The sequence below is a fragment of the Oxyura jamaicensis genome, chromosome 1 (genome assembly GCF_011077185.1).
Source record: "Oxyura jamaicensis isolate SHBP4307 breed ruddy duck chromosome 1, BPBGC_Ojam_1.0, whole genome shotgun sequence".
Taxonomy (NCBI): Eukaryota; Metazoa; Chordata; class Aves; order Anseriformes; family Anatidae; genus Oxyura; species Oxyura jamaicensis.
In genome coordinates this window covers 147,447,573-147,470,836 of record NC_048893.1, presented here as the reverse complement: position 1 = coordinate 147,470,836, position 23,264 = coordinate 147,447,573, and the positions used below count along the sequence as shown (strand labels likewise).

General features: G+C 37.8%; 1 protein-coding gene across 1 annotated transcript; it reads right to left on the bottom strand.

Annotated features, from left to right (window-relative positions):
* Positions 1 to 12,142: 12,142 nt before the first annotated feature.
* Positions 12,143 to 22,353, bottom strand: SLC10A2 (solute carrier family 10 member 2). The gene is made up of 6 exons (XM_035335868.1): positions 21,932 to 22,353; positions 18,695 to 18,813; positions 17,462 to 17,550; positions 15,210 to 15,385; positions 14,468 to 14,625; positions 12,143 to 13,374 (listed from the first exon to the last, which is right to left on the bottom strand). The coding sequence occupies exons 1-6, from the start codon at positions 22,351 to 22,353 to the stop codon at positions 13,241 to 13,243; spliced, it is 1,098 nt and encodes a 365-aa protein (XP_035191759.1). The 3' UTR covers positions 12,143 to 13,240.
* Positions 22,354 to 23,264: the final 911 nt, after the last annotated feature.

Genomic DNA, 23,264 nt, shown 5'->3' with positions numbered 1-23,264 from the left:
CCAAACCTTTAGCCCTGAAAATATGAACATGAGGTAACAAAGAGTTAATTGTGATCAATATGACAATGAACTAAGGAGCTACTGTTCTACAATTTTGTTTTAGCTATTATAAATGAAAAAAAAAACAAACAAAAAAAAAAAACAAGAAATAATCTCTACAACAGTTATTAGATTGCTTGAAGATGCATTTCCAAGAAGGCACAGAAAATATTGCACTTTTTGATCAAAGTAGAATCTGAAAACCTGATAACTGATAAAATGAAGATGTCTGCTGTGTGAACTGCTACACCTGACCCAGATAGTGTAGACTCTCTCCTGTGGTTAGCGGGGAGAGATAAGGATCCCATTATTTTCAGCTTAGAGGTGCTTATAGAAGACCAGATAAACGATATTTTTTAATTTGTTATTTCTTTCCCTTGATTTCAAATGTCTATGGAAAGAGTCTAAAGAAAGTAGATCAACTATAGACCATTAAAATTAGGAAAGGTAAAACTCAGTCTAAGTAATTAGACTGTACCTCTTTCACAAGTGTAATAATGAAGATTTTTTTCTTGCATGTGTATTGGAACACATCAATAAAATTTAGAAAATATAAAAATACAAACAGATATATTACTTGAAACTAACCGATTCTGCATTCTATTTATTTTCTGAGTTGTAATTATATCACAATACCTTTAGTCAACAACATCTTTTCCTTTACAGAGTCCTTTTTATAAGTTCCCCTCTTAATCCCAATAAACAATAAAGTTGTTAGGGAATCACTATGTATAAATCTGTCTTCAAAAAATTAGTGTCTGAAACTCTCCTCTTCAGCTTAGTACAACTATCTGCATTATAATTAGGCTTTTATATATATATATATATATATATATATATATATATATATATATATATGGGTGAAAATACATATAAAAATATAGGCTGGAGATGACTATAATTTAATTTAACATTTACAGAAGCCACAGCTCTGGGAAGTGTGACTCTAGACTGCTTTCTGCTATAAGAGACTGACAGCCAAAACACAGGACTGTGTGAAACAGGTGTTACTGTGGGAGGGAATAAAAGAACATTTACAGCAGTGGAAACGCTACACAAAATAAGGACTGAAGGAGGCAATACAATAAACATAATGTCTGGAAAAAATGCAGTAACATTTCTACAAATGTTCTCTTTCTTTTCAAGGTTGTCCAAGAATGAGTTCAGTCTTTAATACCAAAGATTTCTTTCTGCTTTGAAGCGCTGTGGCATGTGAAGGTGGCTTTAACAGCTCTTATTTAACAATAAGACTAGGTGGTTGCACACAGCGATGATGTTGAGCAAAGGAGGGAGAGCTGGGGAGGAATCCCTTATCCAAACACTACCTAACTTTATCATAGTTTTGATACTGGGGCTGCAAATCCAGGCTTTCAACACATCAAGGAGGGCAGCTCCCACCTGTTAGCTGAGTAGCAGAAGCCTCAGCTGCTGTGGACTCATGGAGGGGCAGGAGGGGACAGATCCCCTGGGGCAAAACTGCTGGGGGTCTTCCTTGCACATGCATTGTGTATAAGCTGGAAATCCGGTCTTCAGGTTTAAAAGAGAAGCGTTTAAGTAGACAGATATGGCCTGACACCTGCATTTCAGAGAAAAGAAATATTAGCATTGTGAGCTGTGAAGCGCTGTGTGCAAGGGTCTGAAAAATGCCCCCTTGCTGTGGCCCTGTTTCTAGTAGAGCCCAAGGAAGTGGTGTCTGGAGGTATCTTCCATAAGGAGAGGAGGATGGTGCCAGGGACGTGGCCACCCATCAGGACTCTCTGTTGTACAGGGTGGGCGGTCCACTGGTTGCGAGGCTAAGTGGAGTGACCTCTTGTGGTATCTGCAAAGGCTGGGCTCAAGGGCGTTTTTGTCCAAAACAACCAAGAGGACGGGGCCAAGGGCATATCCAGGAGGCTAGTAACACTCTGAATACTTGTTTCCCCTTGGTCTGTGTTGGCGTGTTTATTGAGGCAGGTAAATAAAGATCTTTTAATAGAAGAACATACAGTCTGACAATGAGCCATCAGTGTACCCTGTAGCTATGTTGTTCAGAGCTAAAAATTAAACCAATTAAGTTCTGGTCTTAAACTCCACCTTCATGTCTCTGATGTCAGTTTTTGAGAACAAGATATACAAAGAAGCAATAACTTTTTCACACATTTTTCAGTAGTTAATATTTCTGCTCTTCTGTTCTTTTTATTGTAACATGTTGTGCTGGCAAGTGCTGCTGTGCAGTGAAAGTCTGAAATCTCTAGGGCTGATTACGCAAAATGAAATTCTGGAGCTCAGCTCTCCTGCTCCTGTCATATGTCAGGTTAAATGCCAATATTTTCACATTTCTATGTAAATATTTCACATGATTTCAGAAGCATAGCTTCAGGGCATAGAGTGAAAAATAAAGGCAAGATAAAATAATTTAAGCTAGTAGGGAGGAAGGAAGAACAAGTAGGATGGTAAGTTTTATCACTTGGAAAAATAAGCAAAGGGTCTGGCATGACCATTAGTTCTGATTTTTTTTTTTTTTTTTTTTTTTTTTTTGACTACTGAGATCATTTAATTTGGTAGTATGGGATGGAATATGGCATTCACTCCACAACTTCAGCAGCCAAAAATTCCTGTTCTAAAAAGAAACTTAAATTTATGACAACACTTCAAGTGAAGGAGTACTCACTGGCCACATTCAGTATGATCAATTATCTGTGTTAAGATCTAAAATTAGTCTAAAATCTGAATTCACATACTACCATAATCTACACAGAGCCTTCCCCATGCAAAGGTAAGAACTACTTGTGTGGGTTCAATATCAGTGTCAGGGATGAAAAAGAATCAATTTGTGCAGGCTACAACTTAGTGAGAACACAGTAAGACATTATTAAAATATTTTATATTTGCTTAGCTTGCTTTCTAAACTTTGCTCTAAGAATACATTGATTACATTTGCTGCAATTGCTTTACAGAACTACTTAATGAAACTGACAGTGGAGGACAATACTATTCAGCCTTTTTGACAAGAAAAGTGGGAAGCTCAGTCTGTGGCACAAATTCAGTAACACAGTACAACAGTGCTCTAGATGCAAGTGTTTAATGTATATCTCACCTTTTCTGTTTCAAATTAACCTTCACAATTACGCCAGTTTGAGCATATAGAGCTTCTACTGCAGCCAGTTAAAATAAGTTCTACTTGAAAATAACAGAGCAAATATGACTGAAATGTTTGTTTAAAAGCATAAAATTAAACAAATCTTTGCATATTTTATGGGGTTCAGTATGAAAGAGAAAATCCTTTTTTTTTTTTTTTTATTTTTTTTTTTTTTTTTTTCTTACTGTTTAGCAGTTGTTCATTGCTCGCTTGCTCATCCAAAGTGCATATCTTTTAGTTGAACTGCTGTTTCTTATCTCCTGAAATGAATCTGATAAGAAAAGCCATTTTTATCTTTGGAGTTGTAAAGATGGGACTCTCTGGTAAAAGTGTATGGCACACCCTATTTGATTTCAGTATGCAGTTAAAGACTGAAGGAACATTAAGCTCCAAGTTCTGATGGGATATCTTGGAGCTGTTACTTAGTCAACTGTTTTAATCTCTACTTTAAAGGTTGCATTTTCAGAAAGAAAAGTCACTTAGAAGCAGACTGAAAAAATATTCCTTCTACAGTTCTTGATGTCAATAAAAAAGGGTATTACAAACACTTTTTCTCCAGAAACCATTCCTACTACATCTGATCCCCCTTCTCAGTCATTTCAGAGCCTTTCTTGGCATTTTACAATTACATTTATGCTTTTCTTTGTGTTATATCCACTTCTCTATCCATCTGTTCATGTTCTTGCTCCAGTCAATAGTTAAAGTAATTGCCCAGCTTTTACCCACCCTTCTGTTATTTCTGTCAAATTTCTTCTCTTTCCTTACAGTGTCCTCTGTGCATGTATCTTCTCACGTACTGATGTGTCTTCCTGGAGTAAATAAAACATTTTCCTGAGAGCTCTGTGTCAGTGATCTAGCCAATCTGCATGTAGCAGGACAGAGGAGCTCTCCTGTGAGAAGCCTACATATCCCTGGAGAGATATAAGCCTACATATCCCTGTAGGCTTCTCACCCCTGTGAGAAGCCTACATCTAGACTTGTCATCTGTTGTTACAGGTTGCACAATATGTGGTGTTACCTATGAAAAGCTGACAAAGGGTTGGTGTGTACAATTGTACCTTTTTGTATGCAGCGTTTATCCTTCACAGAAACAAGTGCAAATGCTTATGGTGATGGGATGAGCACTTGCTCATGTACTTCTTGGTCTGATGAAGAATTTACAATATACAGCCAGAAGGAAGATTCCTCTGCTATATATATACTGCTAAAGAAGACCAGGGCCTGATTCTTCTCATGCTGCTGGGGACTGTCCTCTGCCATGGCTGAGGGGTATCACAGAAGCAGACAGCAGCATGGATGAATTGCAACCCAATGCTCAGTCTTGCTTGCTGGCCACCTTTTTTGCTAGCAGCATATGCTAAATGTGTGGTAGGCAACTTCCACTGACAAAATAGAAGATGTAAGGGGTAGAAGTGTCAGGCTGTTGCTGATATACGTTGCTCTAGGATGCAGCTGTGTTGGGTGCTTGTTGTCAGTCTGGTCAATTGGCTAATGTACACTGAAAGGGAGAGGACAAGGCAATAGAGAATAGATCATCAACAAGAGCTGTATATTTAAGAATAAAACAAACAATCAACCCAGAATCCACCTGTTTCTCTAGGACTTGACTAGATTTGTTCAGAAAAAGACCATTTGATTGATCTCCCGAGGAGAAGCAGGTGTGGGAAAAACATCGTTTCTAGGGTCTGACTGGACTTTGAGGTAAATTTGTTTCCAACGTGAATGGTGTTATAAAGGAGACACTTTCAGTGTCTGCATTCATGTATTTCTAAAAATGTCTCATGGATGATTCAATAAAAGAGGAGGGTGTTTCTGGAGTTGAGGCACCTTTGCTGAATAGTTTTGCATTAAGTACAATCACATTTGCAAAGATATTTATTGATTAGCGTAGCCTCACAGCACTAATCTTTCCCCTCTTCCTACTCTGTCAAGATGTCTTTTCTCATCATGTAGACAAGGCAGTGACATGACTCCATATCACCTTATATGTTTGAGTTACAGATTTTTGAAATCATGCCTGAAGTCAGCACATCAACTCTGAACCTGGCCCTGTAGTCCTCTGCAGTTAAGCCCAAATGACTTATGCAATAAAATTAGCCTTCATAAAATAGTAGAAAGCAGAAATCCACCTTTGAAAACTTAATTCCAAGGATTACTTTCATTCCCTCTCATACCCATTAACCTATTTAACAATAACAATATGTAACATTTGAAGAGCAGTACAAATGGTACCAAGATCAAATTGTTTAAAAAACAAACATTACATCAAAGATACAATATTCTTCTGGGATGAATGGGCTATTTTTTATATAAATGGAGGCTGGGTTCCACAGAGGTAAAAATTGTTTGAAATAAAGTATTTACTTCATTAAAGCTTAATTCATCACTAACAGCATGAGTCAGAGCTGCCACAGATCTACAAGGAAATGATATCAGAAAAGACATGGTCTTTACCTAGAATTCTGTGGTTCTTCTAAAGCTAGATGGTTTTCAGTGTTTAAAGAAAAAATGGGTTTGGGCACATAATGTTACACCTATACTAGTAAATAAGTCAAGGTCAGGGCACAGGCTTGAGGATTGTTGCGTGACTGCCTGTGCTGTTTACTTGCTTGCACCCTTCCTGGCACAGCTTCAGCTGTCGTGACCAGGCACTCTTGAGGGGTGTTGGGGTAGGGCTGATGAGGAGCTTGTGTCAGGGGCTGTTTCCACGTGGCAGCCTGAAATATGACAATTCCATCTGTGTGGAAAGAGAACTTAGTTTTGTGTGTGTGAGAGGGACACTTGTAAAATGGTACTCTCTGCTCACCATTGTTTGACCCCAGCTTCCTTGCCCAGAGTTACCTGGTTCCTCACCACACAGTGTGTTTCTGGATAGGTGTCTGCAGAGACTGCAGGGAGTTTTTGCTATCTCTGAGCTCTAATAGTAATTCTGACCATATTCCAGTGCTGCTCTAAATACCATACATGACTTTGGTGTTGTGAATGGTCCGGTTGTCTTATGTTTTCTAACCATGAGTAGTTTTAGTTTGTCTGCCAAATGGTTTCTGTGGAAAAATTCTGAAAAAATACAATGTAATGTGTGAGGTGGTACAGAATGGAAAGAAGACCACCAAGGTGATGACTGGTCCTTCTATGGACAGACAGATATGTCTTCAACAAATAATTTTCTCTGAATTTTCTCCTGTCACTCCTACCAATACAATATTCATTTCAGTAAATGCTGTTCTGTACCTCTACTCAGCTGTTATTTCCAGACTCAGTGATTTTTTCTTCCCTTTCAATAGGCAAAATATCTGTAAACACATTGTACTTATCCTTATATTTAATGCTTACTGGAAGTGATTGCAAAACAGACACAGGAACTGCAGAGCTCCAGTTAACTCAGCAATGACAGAAGCAGATACTGGAAGAAAAGTTGTAAGACACATGGAAACATATCTCCACAGCTTCCAGCAAACAGTCATTTAAGGACTTCCTAGACTGAGACTTGCACCTCAAGCATCATATTAAATTGCCAGAAATGAATTTATGGTCCTAGAATTATTTTTTCTTCACCTATTTTGTAAGTCCACTTTTTGTGCATGAATTTTGTCCATTTTTAAATTGGTCACTGAATGTTCTGAAACCTGAAATACGCTTTCACCTCCATAAACTGTGTGTTTTGCTCTGTTTCCTTGGTGAGTGCACTTTTATGGAAAATTGGTCCATATCAACTATGGGTTATTTTATGAGTTCAGAGTATGTTTTTAAAGAAAGAGACTATGTGGAAAGAATTTGTGTTCTACCTACAGCAAGCAGATTTACTACTGACATTAGAAACACATCACCAGCACAACCTGTAACCCTGACATTTTCATTAATCCCCTGTAGTTAATTCCACTTGTGGGGAATTAATTGTACCATCAAATTATTTAAACAGGGCTTTACCATCTGAATATGACCGCCTTACATCTATTTGGAATTCAGATGGGGGAAAGTGGCTTTTAAAAACTGTGATGAAATCCCCCAAATGAGTAATACATAAACTCATTGTAGAAGAAGGAGACAGAAGGTCTGCAGTCATATTTAAAAGAATGCATCAGATTACCTTAATGATATCTGATCAGCAAATCTGTAAATCTGAAGCAATTAAATTACCACTGTAAAATATGAGGCGAGTTAAATTTGTGTAAGATGGAAACACTAAGTATGTGATTGTAAATATTTCTCATGGTCAGGAACAATTGCAGTGAATAAGAAAGTGTGTACTGGCTGTGTGTGCTCTAAGGAAAAGCAGCTAAGTTCTGATTGCCCAGAACAGAAATTTTTCCTTTCCACAACAATATCAAAGATATATAGTAACTGGGGAATAGATACCACACATAAAGCAACTGACCAACTCCCTGCTGTGGTCAATAAGAGTTTTCTTATTGTGTTGAGATTTCTTTTCCATCTCTTTGGAGTTTTAAGGTCTTTCCTGTGATTGCAACAGATTTCTCATCTGAGGGGTTTTTAGAAAGGCAAAAATCCAGTCCACATAGCTAAATCCCCATGTAATTGACATCCAAAAGACAAAGATCTTAATTTTAACTTATTATTTTTAACTTAATTTTAACTTATTATTTTTGAAGTCACCTGTTCTTAAATCAATCCAATTATTTGAGGGAGGAGGTGGATTTATGATCTTCTGAGTATCATTGGTAATAAAGTTTTGTATTGATTCATTTTAGATTAAGTCTTTTATGAACAAGTAGAGATATTACTAATACATTTTTATATATTCTGTGCTTACATAGACATAGTTTCAAGTGTTCTCACTGAATTTTATTCATAGCCCTTTCAAAGTCCAATGCAAGTGTGTCCAAAGTTGCAGGGCTTGGAGAAATTTACTAAGGAGACATGCCTTTGGTCAGTTCCACGAGGCATCTCAAAGTAACAGGTATTTGTGTGTGTGTGTGTTTCTTGTAGTTGTTTTCATTTTTGTTTGTTTCTCTGATTTCTGAAATATTTGACCTAGCAATTAAATGAACTTCTGTGCCTTGTGAGAGGTGCCTCATGGGACAGCAAGGGCCTTCTTATGAGCTTGCAGTTATCTCATATGAAGTAGTGACCCTCTTTGGCCTGTGGAGAGGTTCGTATAGGTCAGGGGAAACTGCAAATAATGTTGGCTTGCACAGATGTCACAAGGAGGATTCAGCTGCCTTATTAGGTGTCTCGTGCCACTTGAAGTTCTGTGGGGACATGATAGGTGCTGGCAGGACACAGGATCTACAGAAGACCTGTGAGTTTCTGGACTGGCAGCTGAAATCCAGGCAGGACAATCCAGGGAAACTCACATAATACTGGATGATTTTGTTCAGGCAACTGAATTTCACAGCCGACTCTGTATAATGTCTTTGCTTCCAGAATCCTCCTGTCTAAAACCAGGTGCCTGAGGGGTGCGATGGTTTGCTCTCCACAGACACCTGTCTTTTCCTACTGACACTACTGACTCATGTTTTCAGAGAAGGATGAAGGTTGACAATGGAAAATTACTTGTAGATGGCTAAATTTAATGGAAACTAAACTGAGATAGCAATATCATTCCACAACACATAGCTATTCATGAAAACATATACAAACTCCTTCAGGGCTTTTCATTACGCATCATCTACCATTTCAGTTTGAAGGATGGCAAATGTCGTGACAACTAACAGTTTTTCATTTGATATTTTGAGTTAATTTAGCATTCAGCCTAACTGAGATATTGGTGCTTCTTGAAAAGAATAGATATTTCTTATCAAACTGAAGCAGTTTTGCTTGTACTGCTCATCAGTCCTTTATTGGAAAATCTAGTCAGACTTGCTTAGCTGCAACTTGGATGCAGTTCTTTTGCTCTAGTTGTAATTCTGGATGTAAGCAAGTGATATGGGTAATCTGGAGAGAGCAAGAGCATTCCTGTCAAATACTGACTAGTGAAGGTCTGTGCTTTCAGAGACAGGGAACACTGATTATTGTTTTATGTCTGCATCAAGTGTGCAAAAAGTTAATTGATTGGACCACAAAAAAATAAGTTCATTTGTCCTTTCTGAGGCTGACAAAATAATACCGATTAGCAAAGTTTATAATAGTATTCCTTGAACATCTTAACCTGATTAGTCTGAAGCAACAAACTCATTTAACATAAATTGCAAATCAATTTACTTCTTAATTCTATTCAAATTGCACTCTCTTCTGACTAAGGCAGCACACTATGTGACAGAGCTGGTTTTTCTACCTGTCTTTTGGTCAGTTGAAAAATTAGTTGCATGTTCACAGGAGATTAAAATCACAATAAAGATATTTTGTGTCTAGGTTATTTATTTATTTATTTATTTATTTATTTATTTATAAAGACCTCTCTTCCTGGTTAGAGGAAACATACTGGATGCTCAGAGAATTTATGCAGAAAAAAGAACTGAAAAAAAGATACATTTAATTTTTTATTTTTATTTATTTATGTATTTTTTTTTTAATCTGATAGTCAAAAATGACACATTTATTGTAACTCAGCCCATCTAAATCGACTTGATAGAGACAGACAATTTCAGTGGACACCCCATCCTATAACAACCCATCGTCTGTGTGAGACAGAAGGCATGATTAACTGTGGTGGTGCTTCCTCATCTTCACTGACTAGAGGATATTCCCAGACTTACAGATACAGAGTTCGGTTAGGCAAGTGTGATTTTTGCATTGTTGCAGCCCTTATACCACAGATCTTGGGATGAGACAAATCATTCAGCTGTTGTTTTGACTTTTAGGGTATGCCTATCCTTAGATATACTTCAGTTCATTTTGCCTGTACTGGCTTGAGATACAGAATTGCAGTAGAATTAAGACATGAATGACTACCTAAAAGTAGATTCATTGCAGTAACCTAGAACCTGTCAAAGCATCAATGTAACTTTTTAGCCTGAACTGGTAAATGCACAATTACCAGTACTTGTAAATGTTAATTGGATCAAGCATCTGTTAGCCTGTATGTCATTGCTTTGCACTTCTCAACTGCACATCCTGCAACGTCCCATCCACAGGCTGGTTAAACAGCTAGAAGACTGCTCAAGAAGCAGTGTTGCCTAAATCATAGAATCACAGAATAATTAAGGTTGGAAAAGACCTCCAAGATCATCTGGTCCAACCATCACCCTACCACCAATGTCATCCACTAAACCATGTCCCTAAGCACCACGTCCAAACTTTCCTTGAACACCCCCAGGGACGATGACTCCACCACCTCCCTGGGCAACCCGTCCCAATTCCTGACTGCTCTTTCTGAGGAGAAATCTTTCCTAATTTCCAACCTGAATCTCCCCATGTGCAATTTGAGGCCATTCCCTCTAGTCCTATCACTAGTTACCTGCGAGAAAATACTGCCTTTCATTGAAAGGATTTTCATGACGGAGGATGTGAGAAAAGATGACATGAGTGGGTTAAGCCAGCTGATCTCTACAAGCTGAGATTTTTGTTTTGATATTACGAAAAAAACTGCAACTGCGAGGCCAGAGGCCACCAGCCTCTTTCAACTGATAAGTTCACACCTCAGCATTTATATGGCTAAAATCCAAAGGCACACAACGTCTTTCTGGAGACCTCCAGGGAGAGGACACAGCTCCCCCCAAAGCGCCTGTGAGATAGCCCAGCCCAGCTGCATCCATGATGAACACTGATGCTGCCCAGACTCCTGCAGCTGGATATTTAGCAGCTGTTATGTCAATCTAACCCTGGCTCTGAAAACATTTGCAAGTTACGGGGTTTTGAAACAAAAGTTTGGTGTGCTCTAGAGTCATATGTTGGTCAAAAACTTTGAGCTGTCTTTGCTTCATATAAAGCTTGGGACATCCAACTGTAGCTAGTTTTAATTGTAATGGCTGCCGAAACTGCAACCTCCAGACTTCATTTGGGGCCCTAATTGCACATACACATTAAAAAATGTATATCAGACATGGCATCAGATGTCACACATTCATTTAATCTTCATCATAGCTAAACATACTCATTTTACACATAATCTTATGTATTTTTGTTACATCTCAAAGCCATAAACTTTGCCTGCCTGTTAGGATTCTGTCTTAATTCTTTCCACTACAAATTAGTCCAGTGGGCAAAATTATAAATAGTTTCTGACTTTATTCAGTTCAGTGTTTATACAGTTGCTTTAAATACATACACATACATACTATAAGCAAGACAAACTAGTATTCTTCAATACAATTTCAAAATCTGCTTAAAATATTGGGGTTTAGTATGGGGAAAGAAGAGCAGCATGGTGTGTAAGACAGACACTATCCTAAAGAACCTCTGCTGCTCATTTTTAGATAGAAGCAAGACAAAGACATTAGCCTTTTTAACCACAGATGTCACAAATAGCAGCTTATTCTTTCCTCAGTGAAGATGATGTTTCACATTTATAATTCCGTAAAGTCTCCATAGTAGACTTAACTCCACCTTTCTGTTTATTCTTTATTCTCTGAAACATATCATGCCTAGTTATGTGCTAGCTCCTGCTAGGTGTTAACTCCTTCTTGGAGGTATGACCCTTCTGAACTCCCCCTGAATGCAAAGCAGCTTCAGGCCTCTCAGAACTCAGGAATATTTCAAGGCCCTTTCCACCACATATGGTATATAAAAATAATTTATCCTTTGTTTAATATTGGGCACATTTCTGCAGCAGTGGAAAGCTACATGTCTGGAACTTAAATTCCACAATTTCAGTTTTGTTTGTAGAAAACTTGCCACTTTAACTCACAACACCTCAGAAGGTCCACTTGAATATGACAAAGAGATGTATAGTTTCCAAGTGTTGATAGTTGGCTCACTCTTGAAGTTTTTGGTCAGCCAAGTTCTCACTTATTTCATCTGAAGTTCTCTGGATGTTTTCTTTGCATAAGAGCTACAGGACTAATGTTCCTGAATGTATCCACAAAAAATTACAGCTGCAAAAATATACTGTGCTAGTTCTCTTAAAATTATGCTAACTTTCTCCACACACTTAGGACAGTTTTCCACACATGCCTTGAATTTTCAGAGACAAATAATGTATATTTCCATCCAATTATTTCTGTCTGTGTTTTATATAATTAAAATAATACAGTCATTAACTACATCAGTGTAGTTATGGACATGTGGTAATGTCATGGACATGTGGTAAGCTCAAACTTACTGAGTTCATAAAATCACAGAAATATATGACTATCTGCAAACACTGCTATCTTGTCTCTACAGTGGTGAATGTACTCCTGGATGAATCAGGGACAATTTTATTCCACTTTCAAATGCCTCCCTTTCTGTGCAGAAGCTGTTCTTTTCTTACATTTCCCCAAATTCAGCCTTTGTACAGAGCTGTCACTGAAACTGCCCTAGGCTTGTGCCCTAAGCTTTATCTCTCTGTTCATGTTTCCAGCACCTAATAGACTCAGACTGAAGATGCAAAGCTGTTGCTTTATATTAATTCATGCAAAAAAAAATGGAGTTGTAAGGTACCTTGCATTGTTAAACTTATTACTTTAGAATAAATTAACATTTCAAGCAATTAGTACAGTGCAATGACTTTAGTGTGCCCAGACTGACCTAAACAAAACTTTATTTCATTACTAGCTTGTTTCAATTTCATGGCTGATTCATGTTCAGTGAAAGTCCAATAGCTTCATCGGATCTTCCACATCAACTCCTGTTGCTGCTCAGGCACTTTTGCAAGATTTCTCTTTGGTACAAGGGCTGAGACTAGTAGACAGTTTTGCAGGATCATGGCCCTGAGTCAGTAAAGTAAATTTTTTTTTTTTTTTTTTTTTTTTAGCAATAGACAACCTTTATTCTGCCTTTCTTTCTTTACATAAACCATAATAAAACATTAAATATTTTAGGGAATTAGCTTCCAAAACAGATTGTGCAATTGTGGCAGAAACCACGTTCAAAATTGAAGCAGAAATCTTTCATATGTTAATCATTTTAAAGTCTCACTGTACAATATCCATAGAACTCCTTGTTTTGCCAAATATTTCCCTAAAGCAACAGCATCTGAAAAGAAGTTTAAGTAAACCATATATCTTATATATTTTCAGTTGATGGGAACAGAGATATTATTGTCTATTTTGTCTCATTTGATACAAAACCTCCATTTGTTTTAGCATGTGATGAAATTGATTTTGAATCATCTTTTTCTTCTGTTTTCTCAACATCTGTCTTCGGTTTGACATGGTATCTTCTGTAAACACGGTAGCCTGGGAATTGGTAAATATTTAATATTAAATAAAGGTATAACAATGACCTGAAAGATATTGTAGTAGCATGTAGACATAGAAAATTTTCCCACCTTATATTGCTAAGATTTTCAACACTTCAAGACAGAGTTTCTTTAAAGACAGATTTAATTATTGTATGTCAACAGCAGTCATCACTAAAAAAAGTATGCTTAGGAAATAACAAGGAAAACGTTTTAAATTCTTCTTTTGATGCTTGACTGCTTTCTATTCCTACTGCATGTAATAACTTTTAAAGTACTGTCTGTCTCTTGGGAAGCCTTTGGGCAGTTGGCTGGGTCTGTGAGACTGTATCTTACTTTTGCATGAATCCTGTTTGGCAGAAGCAGAGACAAAGTGGGGCAAAGAAGTTTGTCCTCATGCCATTGCCAGCTACAGAGGTAAGAACTGGGGTATACCTCTCAGGTTGTGTCCCTGGGGCAGTGCTTTTGATGCCTGGTTAGACAGCTGGTTTGAGAGTGGAAGCTAAATATTCACAGCTGGTTTTAGGTGGGAGATACAGGGGCAAAGTCATGACCCTCAGTAGGCTGTAGCAGTACAATACATATGAAGTACATGTGGGAGAAAAAGGGGCCTTTACTTCTAATCAAAGACTTTTTTTTTCCTCCTATTAGCTGTGAAGCTAATGCCTATGCTCTTAACCCCTGATAGGAGGGTAAGTTTGTGCATGCGTTTGGGGATGGTCCTGGTGTGCAGCTGTAAGCCCAGGCACACTGGAGTGGTAGAGGGTTCTAGTGGAAGACACATTTGCCCTTCCTCATCAAATGGTAAGAACAATCCTGTGCTCAAGTTGTTCTTATTCTGGTTGTAGGTAATGGAGATCCCTCCATTGTGCTGAAAAACAAGGGGTCTTCCAGATCTTAAATTGATCCTTATGTTTTCCCATACATGGCTCAGCACAGTGGTGATGTTCAGTAGCCATTAAGGTCATTATAAAGTTTATTGTTTACCATTTCATTATTTTCCTCTCTCAGCTGTCCATTCTTGTTTTCTCCATGTGCATTAAAAATGAGACAGGTGACAATAATAATCATAGAAAATATCTATACTTTACCTGCTAAAAATATTAGTGCAAACAACAGCTGGAAAATGCTGTAGATGAGCGGGAATGTAAACATCAATTCAAGTTGTTCAGGACTGAAGGAGAGCTGTACTATCGTTGAACATAACTGAGTGTTTTGCATGCCTGTTTCCAGAGACACTGTACGACATCTAAAGGGAATAATACAAAGACAGTCATGAAACAACAGCCTGTGTGTCTCTATGATTTATTAAGAATTTGGAAAAGAAGGAACCACACAGTAACAGGTAAGTGAGAAAATGGTATCCTTCAGCTCACAAATCATACAGCTTTCAAAACCAGAACACATACAATTTATGGCAATTCAGAAATTGCAGAGGACTGTTCTCCCCCTTCAAGCCATGTATGTCATATTCAGTAATACTTATTATCACCCTCTTTTGCAATGATGCTCTAAATTGTGGGTTGTTGATTCTTCATGCAAAGTTTTACCACAGCCCCAACCCTTTTGTTAGTTAGGTCTCTTCTGTCCACTTCCTTTCAAGTGCAGGACATGGGCACTTGTGGGAATGACATATTGGGGGAAATAGTAGTCAGAATCCGTAGGTAAAAATGTGCATGCGCATTAATAGTTTTATTTACAAAAAGGTTGGTGAATAAGTGATCCTGTAGCAGAGTTACCATTTAGGATGTATTCTCAGAATTGATTATTTGTTAAAAAGAAATGACTTCACAGAAATAAGACTATAGGTCTATTTCACAGAGAAATCTATACCTGTTCCAAGACAGACCAGCAACACGGGCCAGAAAGAATCCCAGAGAATAGCCAGCTGCTGGAAATATGGTACCAATGATCCATAATTTAGGTGAGATAATCCAGGAGCCTTTGTAGAGTATTCCCCCAACGACAGCAATGAGCACGATAAGGATCGCTCCCACTATGGAACCAACCTGCGAGGAGAAAGAAGGACTGTGTGAATAAAGACGTCTTATCAAACATAAAACTGGCATACTTTTATATTAAATATCAAACATAAAACTGGCATACTTTTATATTAAATATTGTAATATTTATATACTGACATAATTCATGGTAGGCAGACACATTATATAGCTTCCATTTTCCCCAAAATGGAGTTGTACAATGCACTTGATTGTGTGACTACAGATATAGATCAAAGCACAGCTATTATAGGTATCTATAGCACATATCTGTAAAACTAATCTTGAAGCTTTGGCTATAGCTGTGCATAAAACTCAACATTAAAAACAATCCCACATGTGTGATGTGAACAAGGTTAGATCTTTCCCAGAGTTATTGGAAAACCATCAGCTTAATAACTAGTATAATGCACTTTTCCTCCCCACTTCCTGAGCAGTCACACTTTGGGGCATAGTGTAGTGTTTGCTAGATGCCAGATTGCTAGTGCTAGTAAATTATTTGCCAAGCAGAGGAGTAAATCTTTAATGTGGCTGAAAATATTGTGTTTGACAACTGGCTGTGAGATCATGTGTTTCTACATAGACATAGTCAATGAGTTGATCTAATTTGCTGTGGCTGAATGTACTGAGATCCTCACTGCTGCTTGCTAAAGAAAGGAATAACTCATTCTCTTCTCAATATCTAAGTGAAATGTCTTCTTTTATGGCATATGTTGCAAGAGGTCTCACCAGCAGATTTCTGTGGTTAAGCTTAGGAGACATCCTTTTCTCAGATAAAATGTGTATTCCCAGTGAACTGACTTCATCAGTCTCTGGCTGAAGTCTTTTTAAGGGCACTGAGTGAACAAGTACTTTTATTTGACTGAGCTATTAACAACATGCACCTAGGAAAAAGAAACATGGTCTGACCACGACAAACTCTTCTGTTTCACTTGGCACACTATCTTTGTGCTCTTATCTCCATTTCTCACCATCTGTACCTTAATCTGACAGCTATGGCTCAATCTTCACTTGATGTTTCAGTGTCCTACATCAAGCAAACTGGCAATGGATTCTACTGTGGGTTGTTCACACACTCATCATGAACAAGAATGAAATGGTGCTTTGCTGAAAGAGAACCTTCTCATGTGCGTTTCCCTCCATGCTTTTCCCTTAACTGACTATAAAGGATAGCTTTGAAACCAGCACTCAGTATCCATGTTCATAAGTAAGCTGTGAATGCATTTGAAAATACAACACTCTAAGTTAATATTTCAAATAAATTAATTGGACTTAAAAGGACCTTATTTATGTTCTATATTTTCTGAGCTGATAACTCAGGTAGAATAACCAGTTTCCAGGTTAGTTTTGCTTAAGAAAACTTAGAAAATATATTAACTAAGGGTGGTCAGCGAAGGCCAAGGGTACTCAGCACATCTACAAATCACTTTGAACTTAGCAGGGCAATGGTCAGGATGATTAATTTTCTATTAACAGTAAAGGTAGATAAGTTATTATATGTACTATTTTGGTGGGAATTGTTTTTGCCAAAACATACAGTTCTGATGCTTCTGAAACTATCTTGCAAATAAAGTTGAATTTGTAAATAGTTTTGTTAGATTTCTTAACTGTTGGCACATTTTTGACATGTATATATGTATGTATGCATATTTAAATTGACTTCACACTCAAAATAGCCAAAAATGAAACACTGGTTTAAAAGTAGAAATATTTTTGTATGATCCAGAACGTTTCCATTTTTTTTTATTATTTTGCGGGAAAAATTATCCATTTGACCTGAATGATTTTCCTTCCAATTTGCAGTTTACATTATAAACTGAACTCAATTACTAACATAGTTCTAGCCAAAGACAAAAGCAGGCTCTTTAGATGATGATAGCTTCTAATAATGTATGCAACTCATGCACATTTGTGCAGGGGGAAAGCAATATATTTCCACAGCGTCTCATTTGTTTTCTGCTGAAAACTTCAAGGCTCTTATAAAGTCAGACACTAATACTATGAATAGCAATGTGCTGCTTCAGTGGTGCCACTGATTCCATAATTTGTCTATAATTACCAATGCTTCAGCCTTATATATCCTACCTTAAGTATGATTTTTGCTTTCCTAGGCCATCTGTGGTTAACATACACTCCTAATGAAACAGGAATTACAAGAGCTACCAGTGAAATTCCTGTAAAAAAAGAAAAGAAAAAAGATAAGCCCACATATCATGCAGAAGTTCATGAGGGGAGAACAGGCACCATGTAGAGGGGCTGAGATTATGGAGCATGCCTAGGGGGGATGTTTCTGGTATGCGCACCCCAGTGCACGAACACTCTCCCCACACCTGCCTGTTTGCTTTTCTACAGAGTCTGTTATCTTTAGCAACCTGTTGAAGTAATTGCCATTCTGCTGAGCTACATGTTCATTCACCTGAATCAAAAAGGCAGACAGAAATTTGAGTGTGCTAATCACCACTATCCTGTGATGAGTAGCTATATTAAATGTTCATTTTGTCTGCAGGTGTTTCGTTACTGTACCATATCAACAACCAGTTTAGAGCTTCTTTTGTTCTGCCTTCCCCCTCTGGTATATTTTTTGAAAGCACAAGCAATATACATTTTTTTTTTTTTTTCCAGGACAATGGGAAATGAAATTGAAGAATATGAAAGTGACTCTGCTGGCTTTGTTAGATTACCACAACATGGAACAGAACTTGATAAGCACCAGGGCCACATTTCTGCAAAGCACTGGAGCATGTATTTCTAAATACTTTGACTATTTTCTCTTTGTAGCTAGATGAGATTTTTGACAGGAAGTCAAATGAAGCCACTCCTGGTAGTGTAGATTGCAGCTTTTCAATAAGACTCAGCAGTTTTAATCACTTGCTTAATTATCCACATGTGCTTAAGTACTTTGCCAGATTATGGCCTCAGCATTTAGCACTTTGCAGGATTGTGCCTTAAAGCTGTTACAAATGCTTTCATCCAGGGAAAGAAGTTATTCCTGTATGAATTATTCTATATTCTTATCCCAGTACCATCGAAGTTTCCAAACCATTTAAAAAGAAAAGCATGTGGAACCTTGTGATAAATATCTGTACCATATTTATAATGACTTAAAGTCTTTGTTCAACAGAGCTGTGGATGATTTGAAATGATCTAGGTACATAATTCTCACTGAAGTCATTGGAAAGTTGGAAAATAAATATTTTTTTTAAAAAAATGGTGTAATTTCTTTGTGACTCTGCAGGATGGTGAAGATATAAAGGGGGTTGTTACTAGAAGGAGGATAAAGGAGAGTCAGAAGGGAAAATGCTGGTTCACTTGGCTCACCAATGCTGTTGTAGGGGAGTACAATTGCATCAGAATCAGTCCACATCTTGGTATAAACAAAGAGACAGAGTGGCATCATCCCCATTGCAAGCAATGTGGAGCAAGTTGTCATGCTGATGCTGCAAAGAAATTGGTTAAAGTGACAGTTTGTCTCATGCTAGAATATACTTCTTTCATTATCTTATTATGATTTAACAGCTTATGAAAGGATGGGCAAGAAATGCTGCTGGCTACGGTCAATTTATCCATATATCAAGTAAGAAAAAAGCTAAATGGAAGGAATGGCTTCTGCTTAAAAAAAAAAAAAAAAAAAGGAAAAAATCCATAAATATCAACATGTTCTGCAGACACAGAACAATAAGTTTCGGTGCAAATGAGGCAGTCAGGCTGGCAGCCATCAGGAAGGTCTGTTTGCAAGTCTGTCTGCATGGTGACTGTCCCACTGGCTTCTGAGAAAGTCAAGCTGGGTCAGATGCTGCTTTCCATTTTATCAGTAGTTCTGGAGTATTTTAGAATTTCACTCCAAAGACAACAGCATAAAACAAACAAAAAAGATTCTTCATCTAGTAAGTGCAGTGTAATAATATTCATTTTTCTGGCTTGTTTTGCCCTAGGCCAAAGAGTAGGTGCTGAGAATTCCTCTACAAAGCTGAGTATAAGCATTGTTGCTTCCTCAGTTTGTGCAAGACATTTCTGTTTTAAAACATAAAGCCTTGAATCCTTGGAGCATGATATACCTTGTAGAAAAATGTGCATTCAACTAGAAGAATGAAGGAGGAAAAAGCAAGACAGTTAAAGAGGGAGGAAATTGTCAGATTCTCAGTAGCATAGATAAAAGGATGCTTACAAATCACTCTCCTATGAGGTAAAAAATGTGAGAGGGGTTTACTTGGGAGATTTTGGAAACTTGCTTATGAGCCTCACTTCTGATTGCTCTTTGGTGTAGCTTGCCCTCAGAAAAGGAGCTACACATCCTGTCCCAGAAACTGGGAACATCCAGAGAAATCTGGAAGGATTCATACAGAAACCACAGAAATATCTATGTTAGTTTTGTTTCTTGTGACTCTGTTTCTCTGCTGTTGGATGTAACTTGGTAGAAGCCTCTGGCAAAGGAGCTCTTAAACACAAAGGAAAAAGATCTATGGTCTACAATTAAGATTAGATAAAGCTCCAAATGGATAAAAGAGTTCAAGTTTCCTGTGACCGCACATATTCCTACAGTTGCTGTATCTACATCCTTCTCCAAAGACAGCCTATTCTCTAACCCCAACCTCTGTGTTTGCAGCAGCTCTCATGGGAGCTGTGGAGGAGAGAACATGGTGATTCAGAAGTGGTCATTCTTGTGAAATACCAAGAGATGTCGAAAAGAGGTGTCCCTATGGGAAGTTTTAGAGGACATCATCTGGGTCTGAGCAACTAAGAAAGGTATAAAACCTCACACTTCACCTCCCTGTGATTCACTATACGAATAGTATAAAATTAATTCCTGCTCTAACTTGTGGTGTAATTGCACTGGGAAGTTTTGAAGCAGGACGGTAGAGAATGGTGATGGCTTGTTATGTATAAACAAAAAATATCAGTTAAAATCAAAACTTTGATGTGATGGGCAGGCTTTCTATAATTCTGTGCTGGCTCCAGAAACCAGTCAAGCTACTTTTACTGTTCTATCAAGAACTGAAGATACTTTCATTGCTCTCTCTGCTGTACCTCCTGTTTCCTCTGTCCTTGAATTACTGTCACAAAGGTCCTTATCAAAAGCCCTTGAAATCTTAAGGTAAAAGTCTTTACCTGAAGAATAATCTTTAGTAAGTATTTTCAATTTACCTTACCCGCTGCCACTGTCATAGGATATAAATTCTACTCATATTTATAGAATCATCAGTTTGGATTCTGACTATACAGACCTGGGAAAGCACAGTTTAGTTCAGTGTATTCTTCCAAGGAAAGATTAGGACAGAATTTAAGAGTTATGTTGGATGCCTTTCCATCCGAGGTTTCTCAGACTTTCATTTATAGAAATAAAGTGTCTAATATAGGTTTTTCCTCCATAGCGAGGAAGCTGGTGATTAACAGAGCTGACTTCATACATAATTTGAAAGCAGGTATTACATTAACACCTGTATGTGACAGAAAAGTTCACTGTTTTCAAATGATGGAAAAAATGTCTTATTAAAGCCACAAATATTAACATACTTAGTCAATTTGCCCTAGCTCCGCAACTTTCTTACTTCTATTATTTTTTCCATTTCTTGTTCAGACTGGCATATGATAAATTGAATGAATGCCCCAATTTACGTTACTCTGTGGGAAATAGAGAAATGATCTTGTTTATTTTAGAGCAGAGTAATCAGGATATGAAAAGAAAAAAGATGGCTTACTTTTAAAAATTATAAGAGTTAATGAACCCCCCATGGAATTTGCATCAAGAGGGGGTTTGACTTCTGCAGTGTGTTTGATGTCCAAGACCATGCCAGGTGCCTTACGTATCTGTTTCTGAGTTCTGAGCATCCAGTCACTGAGACTGAGACCAACACACTTAGCCACAAAGGAGCTTTTTCTTTTTTTTTTTTTTTTTTTTTTTTTTTCCCCAATGTGGAGGACTGTGTTATTCAGTAGCTTGTAGCATGTAAAATTTTCTCTGTTTGAAGACTGCAGAAGGTGCCAGGAGCAGATAGAATTACCACAAGTGATTTTCATCTGTATTAGTTTCCAAGGAGAAAAACTATGCCCATCTATTCATTGTGCAGAACACAGAAGGAGGGAAAATATTTTTCTGCAGGTTGTTTCTTTGAAGAAATATTATTTGAAAAAAATGATTGCATAGCTGCTCTTTTGTACACAGGACTCAAGTTCTAAAATTCATTGTTATTTTTTTTCTGCTGCCCAAGATCTTGGAGAAACAAAATCACAAATATATGCTAACTTGGACAGAGAGTTCATAATCCTAGTATTTTAGAGGTCTTCCTCAATGCTATTTTCTGCAGAATCTGAGGATTTACAATAAAGACAATTTCTAATATACACAATTCTATTATGCTCTCTTTCTAACAAATGCTCAAGATCTAAGGATAATTCTAGTCTGCCTGTAGTTACTACTGTTATACTAACTAAGCATCTCTACAAAAAGGAAGCTGCATAATACATGGACCAAGACAAGAAAAAAGCAGAGAGTCCTTTCCAATACAAAGCTGACAATATAAAAAGGCACATGAATATTTAGATAACATCTGCTCTTACCTTAGGTCCATGTCACCATCCACCCAGTAAGCGATGATATTGGAGGCTGTGCCTCCTGGACAGCATCCCATGATTAGCACCACGACAGCTTGAATAGGAAGCACGTTAAAGGCCAGTGACAGCAAGAAAGCTGTGAGAGGCATAATTCCAAACTGACAGAGGAAACCCACAAAAATACCCCAGGGCCTTTTTATGTGGTTCCAGAATTTTTTAACTTCCACATTGCAACCCATGGAGAACATCACCAAAGCCAGCATGATCGTCAGAACAGTACTTAAAACCGTACTCAAAGTACGGTTAAAATCATCTTCTGGTAACACACAAGATGTACCACTGCAAATAGTAGCATTTGCCGGACAATCCATGAAGTTTTTTGTCAAAGACCTAGCATTAAGTTGCTGGGAAAGCAAGAAAGTCTGCATTTTGAAATGCAGAATGGCTCAGTACATCCAAGGAAAACTTTTAAGCCTGTGTCAATGGTTGTTTGTTAGCAACTCCTTTTAAACGCTCCAGGAAGCAATAAAGTGCAATAAATACTTAGACACTTACTGTTCTTTAAGGGTTTGGCATGGTGCTGATTCATATAGTTATAAAAGTTGCACTTGCTCGGTATGGTGGTTTTAATCATTTATTTGAATGATAATGAGAAATCCCACAGCAAGAGAATAGCTGTGTTAATATTTAAGGGTGGAACGGAGGCTTGTGGAATAGCTGAGCACACAACATGAGAATCACAGAAGGAAGAGAAAGTTTAGACTTCATCCTTTGAATTTCTTGCATACCTTTGGGATAGCTGCTCATGCGTGCACTATCACTGGCATTACAAGGGGCTGTGGGGCTGAAAGGAGCACCTGATACACAAAAAAGCATAGGTAGAGGGCCTGAGCGAGGAAAAATTACTTGCCTTCTCATGGCTGCATGGGGTGGCATTTTCGGAGACCCTCAGAGCTTCTCTGCAACCCCAGGAGAGAAGACAGAGGCCCCAGTCCTGCTCAGAGAGTACTGCAGGCAGAAATGTGAAGTGGCATATCTTGCTATGTGCTGCAGCATTCAGGTGCAAGGGTCCACTGAGAATCATGGAATCACTTTGAATGAGGTGGGACCCATATTTTATTGCATTTCTGGTATAAAGAAGCTATGACAAGTGTGCAGTGATAACTCCACCATAGGACTTCATGCATGTTTCTGTCACTTTTGCCTTCTAAATGCAACTTTCTGGTAATCTTTGTAATTCCTTTTCAGCTTCCATGTAGTTCCAAAAATGGTTAAAATCCCTGGCCTTGAAGTTTCCTGTGATACAGTCTGCTAAAAGGTTGCCTGGATTTTTGGCTTC

What these genes read in the sequence shown, in the direction of transcription:
- SLC10A2 (XM_035335868.1), bottom strand. Translation starts at nt 22,353, where the DNA reads ATGCAGACTTTCTTGCTTTCCCAGCAACTTAATGCTAGGTCTTTGACA. An exon ending in GATGGTGACATGGACCTAAG is followed by an intron (nt 18,814 to 21,931) that starts GTAAGAGCAGAT and finishes ATTTCTTTGCAG; the next exon opens with CATCAGCATGACAACTTGCT. An exon ending in ACTCCCCTACAACAGCATTG is followed by an intron (nt 17,551 to 18,694) that starts GTGAGCCAAGTG and finishes CTTTTTTTACAG; the next exon opens with GAATTTCACTGGTAGCTCTT.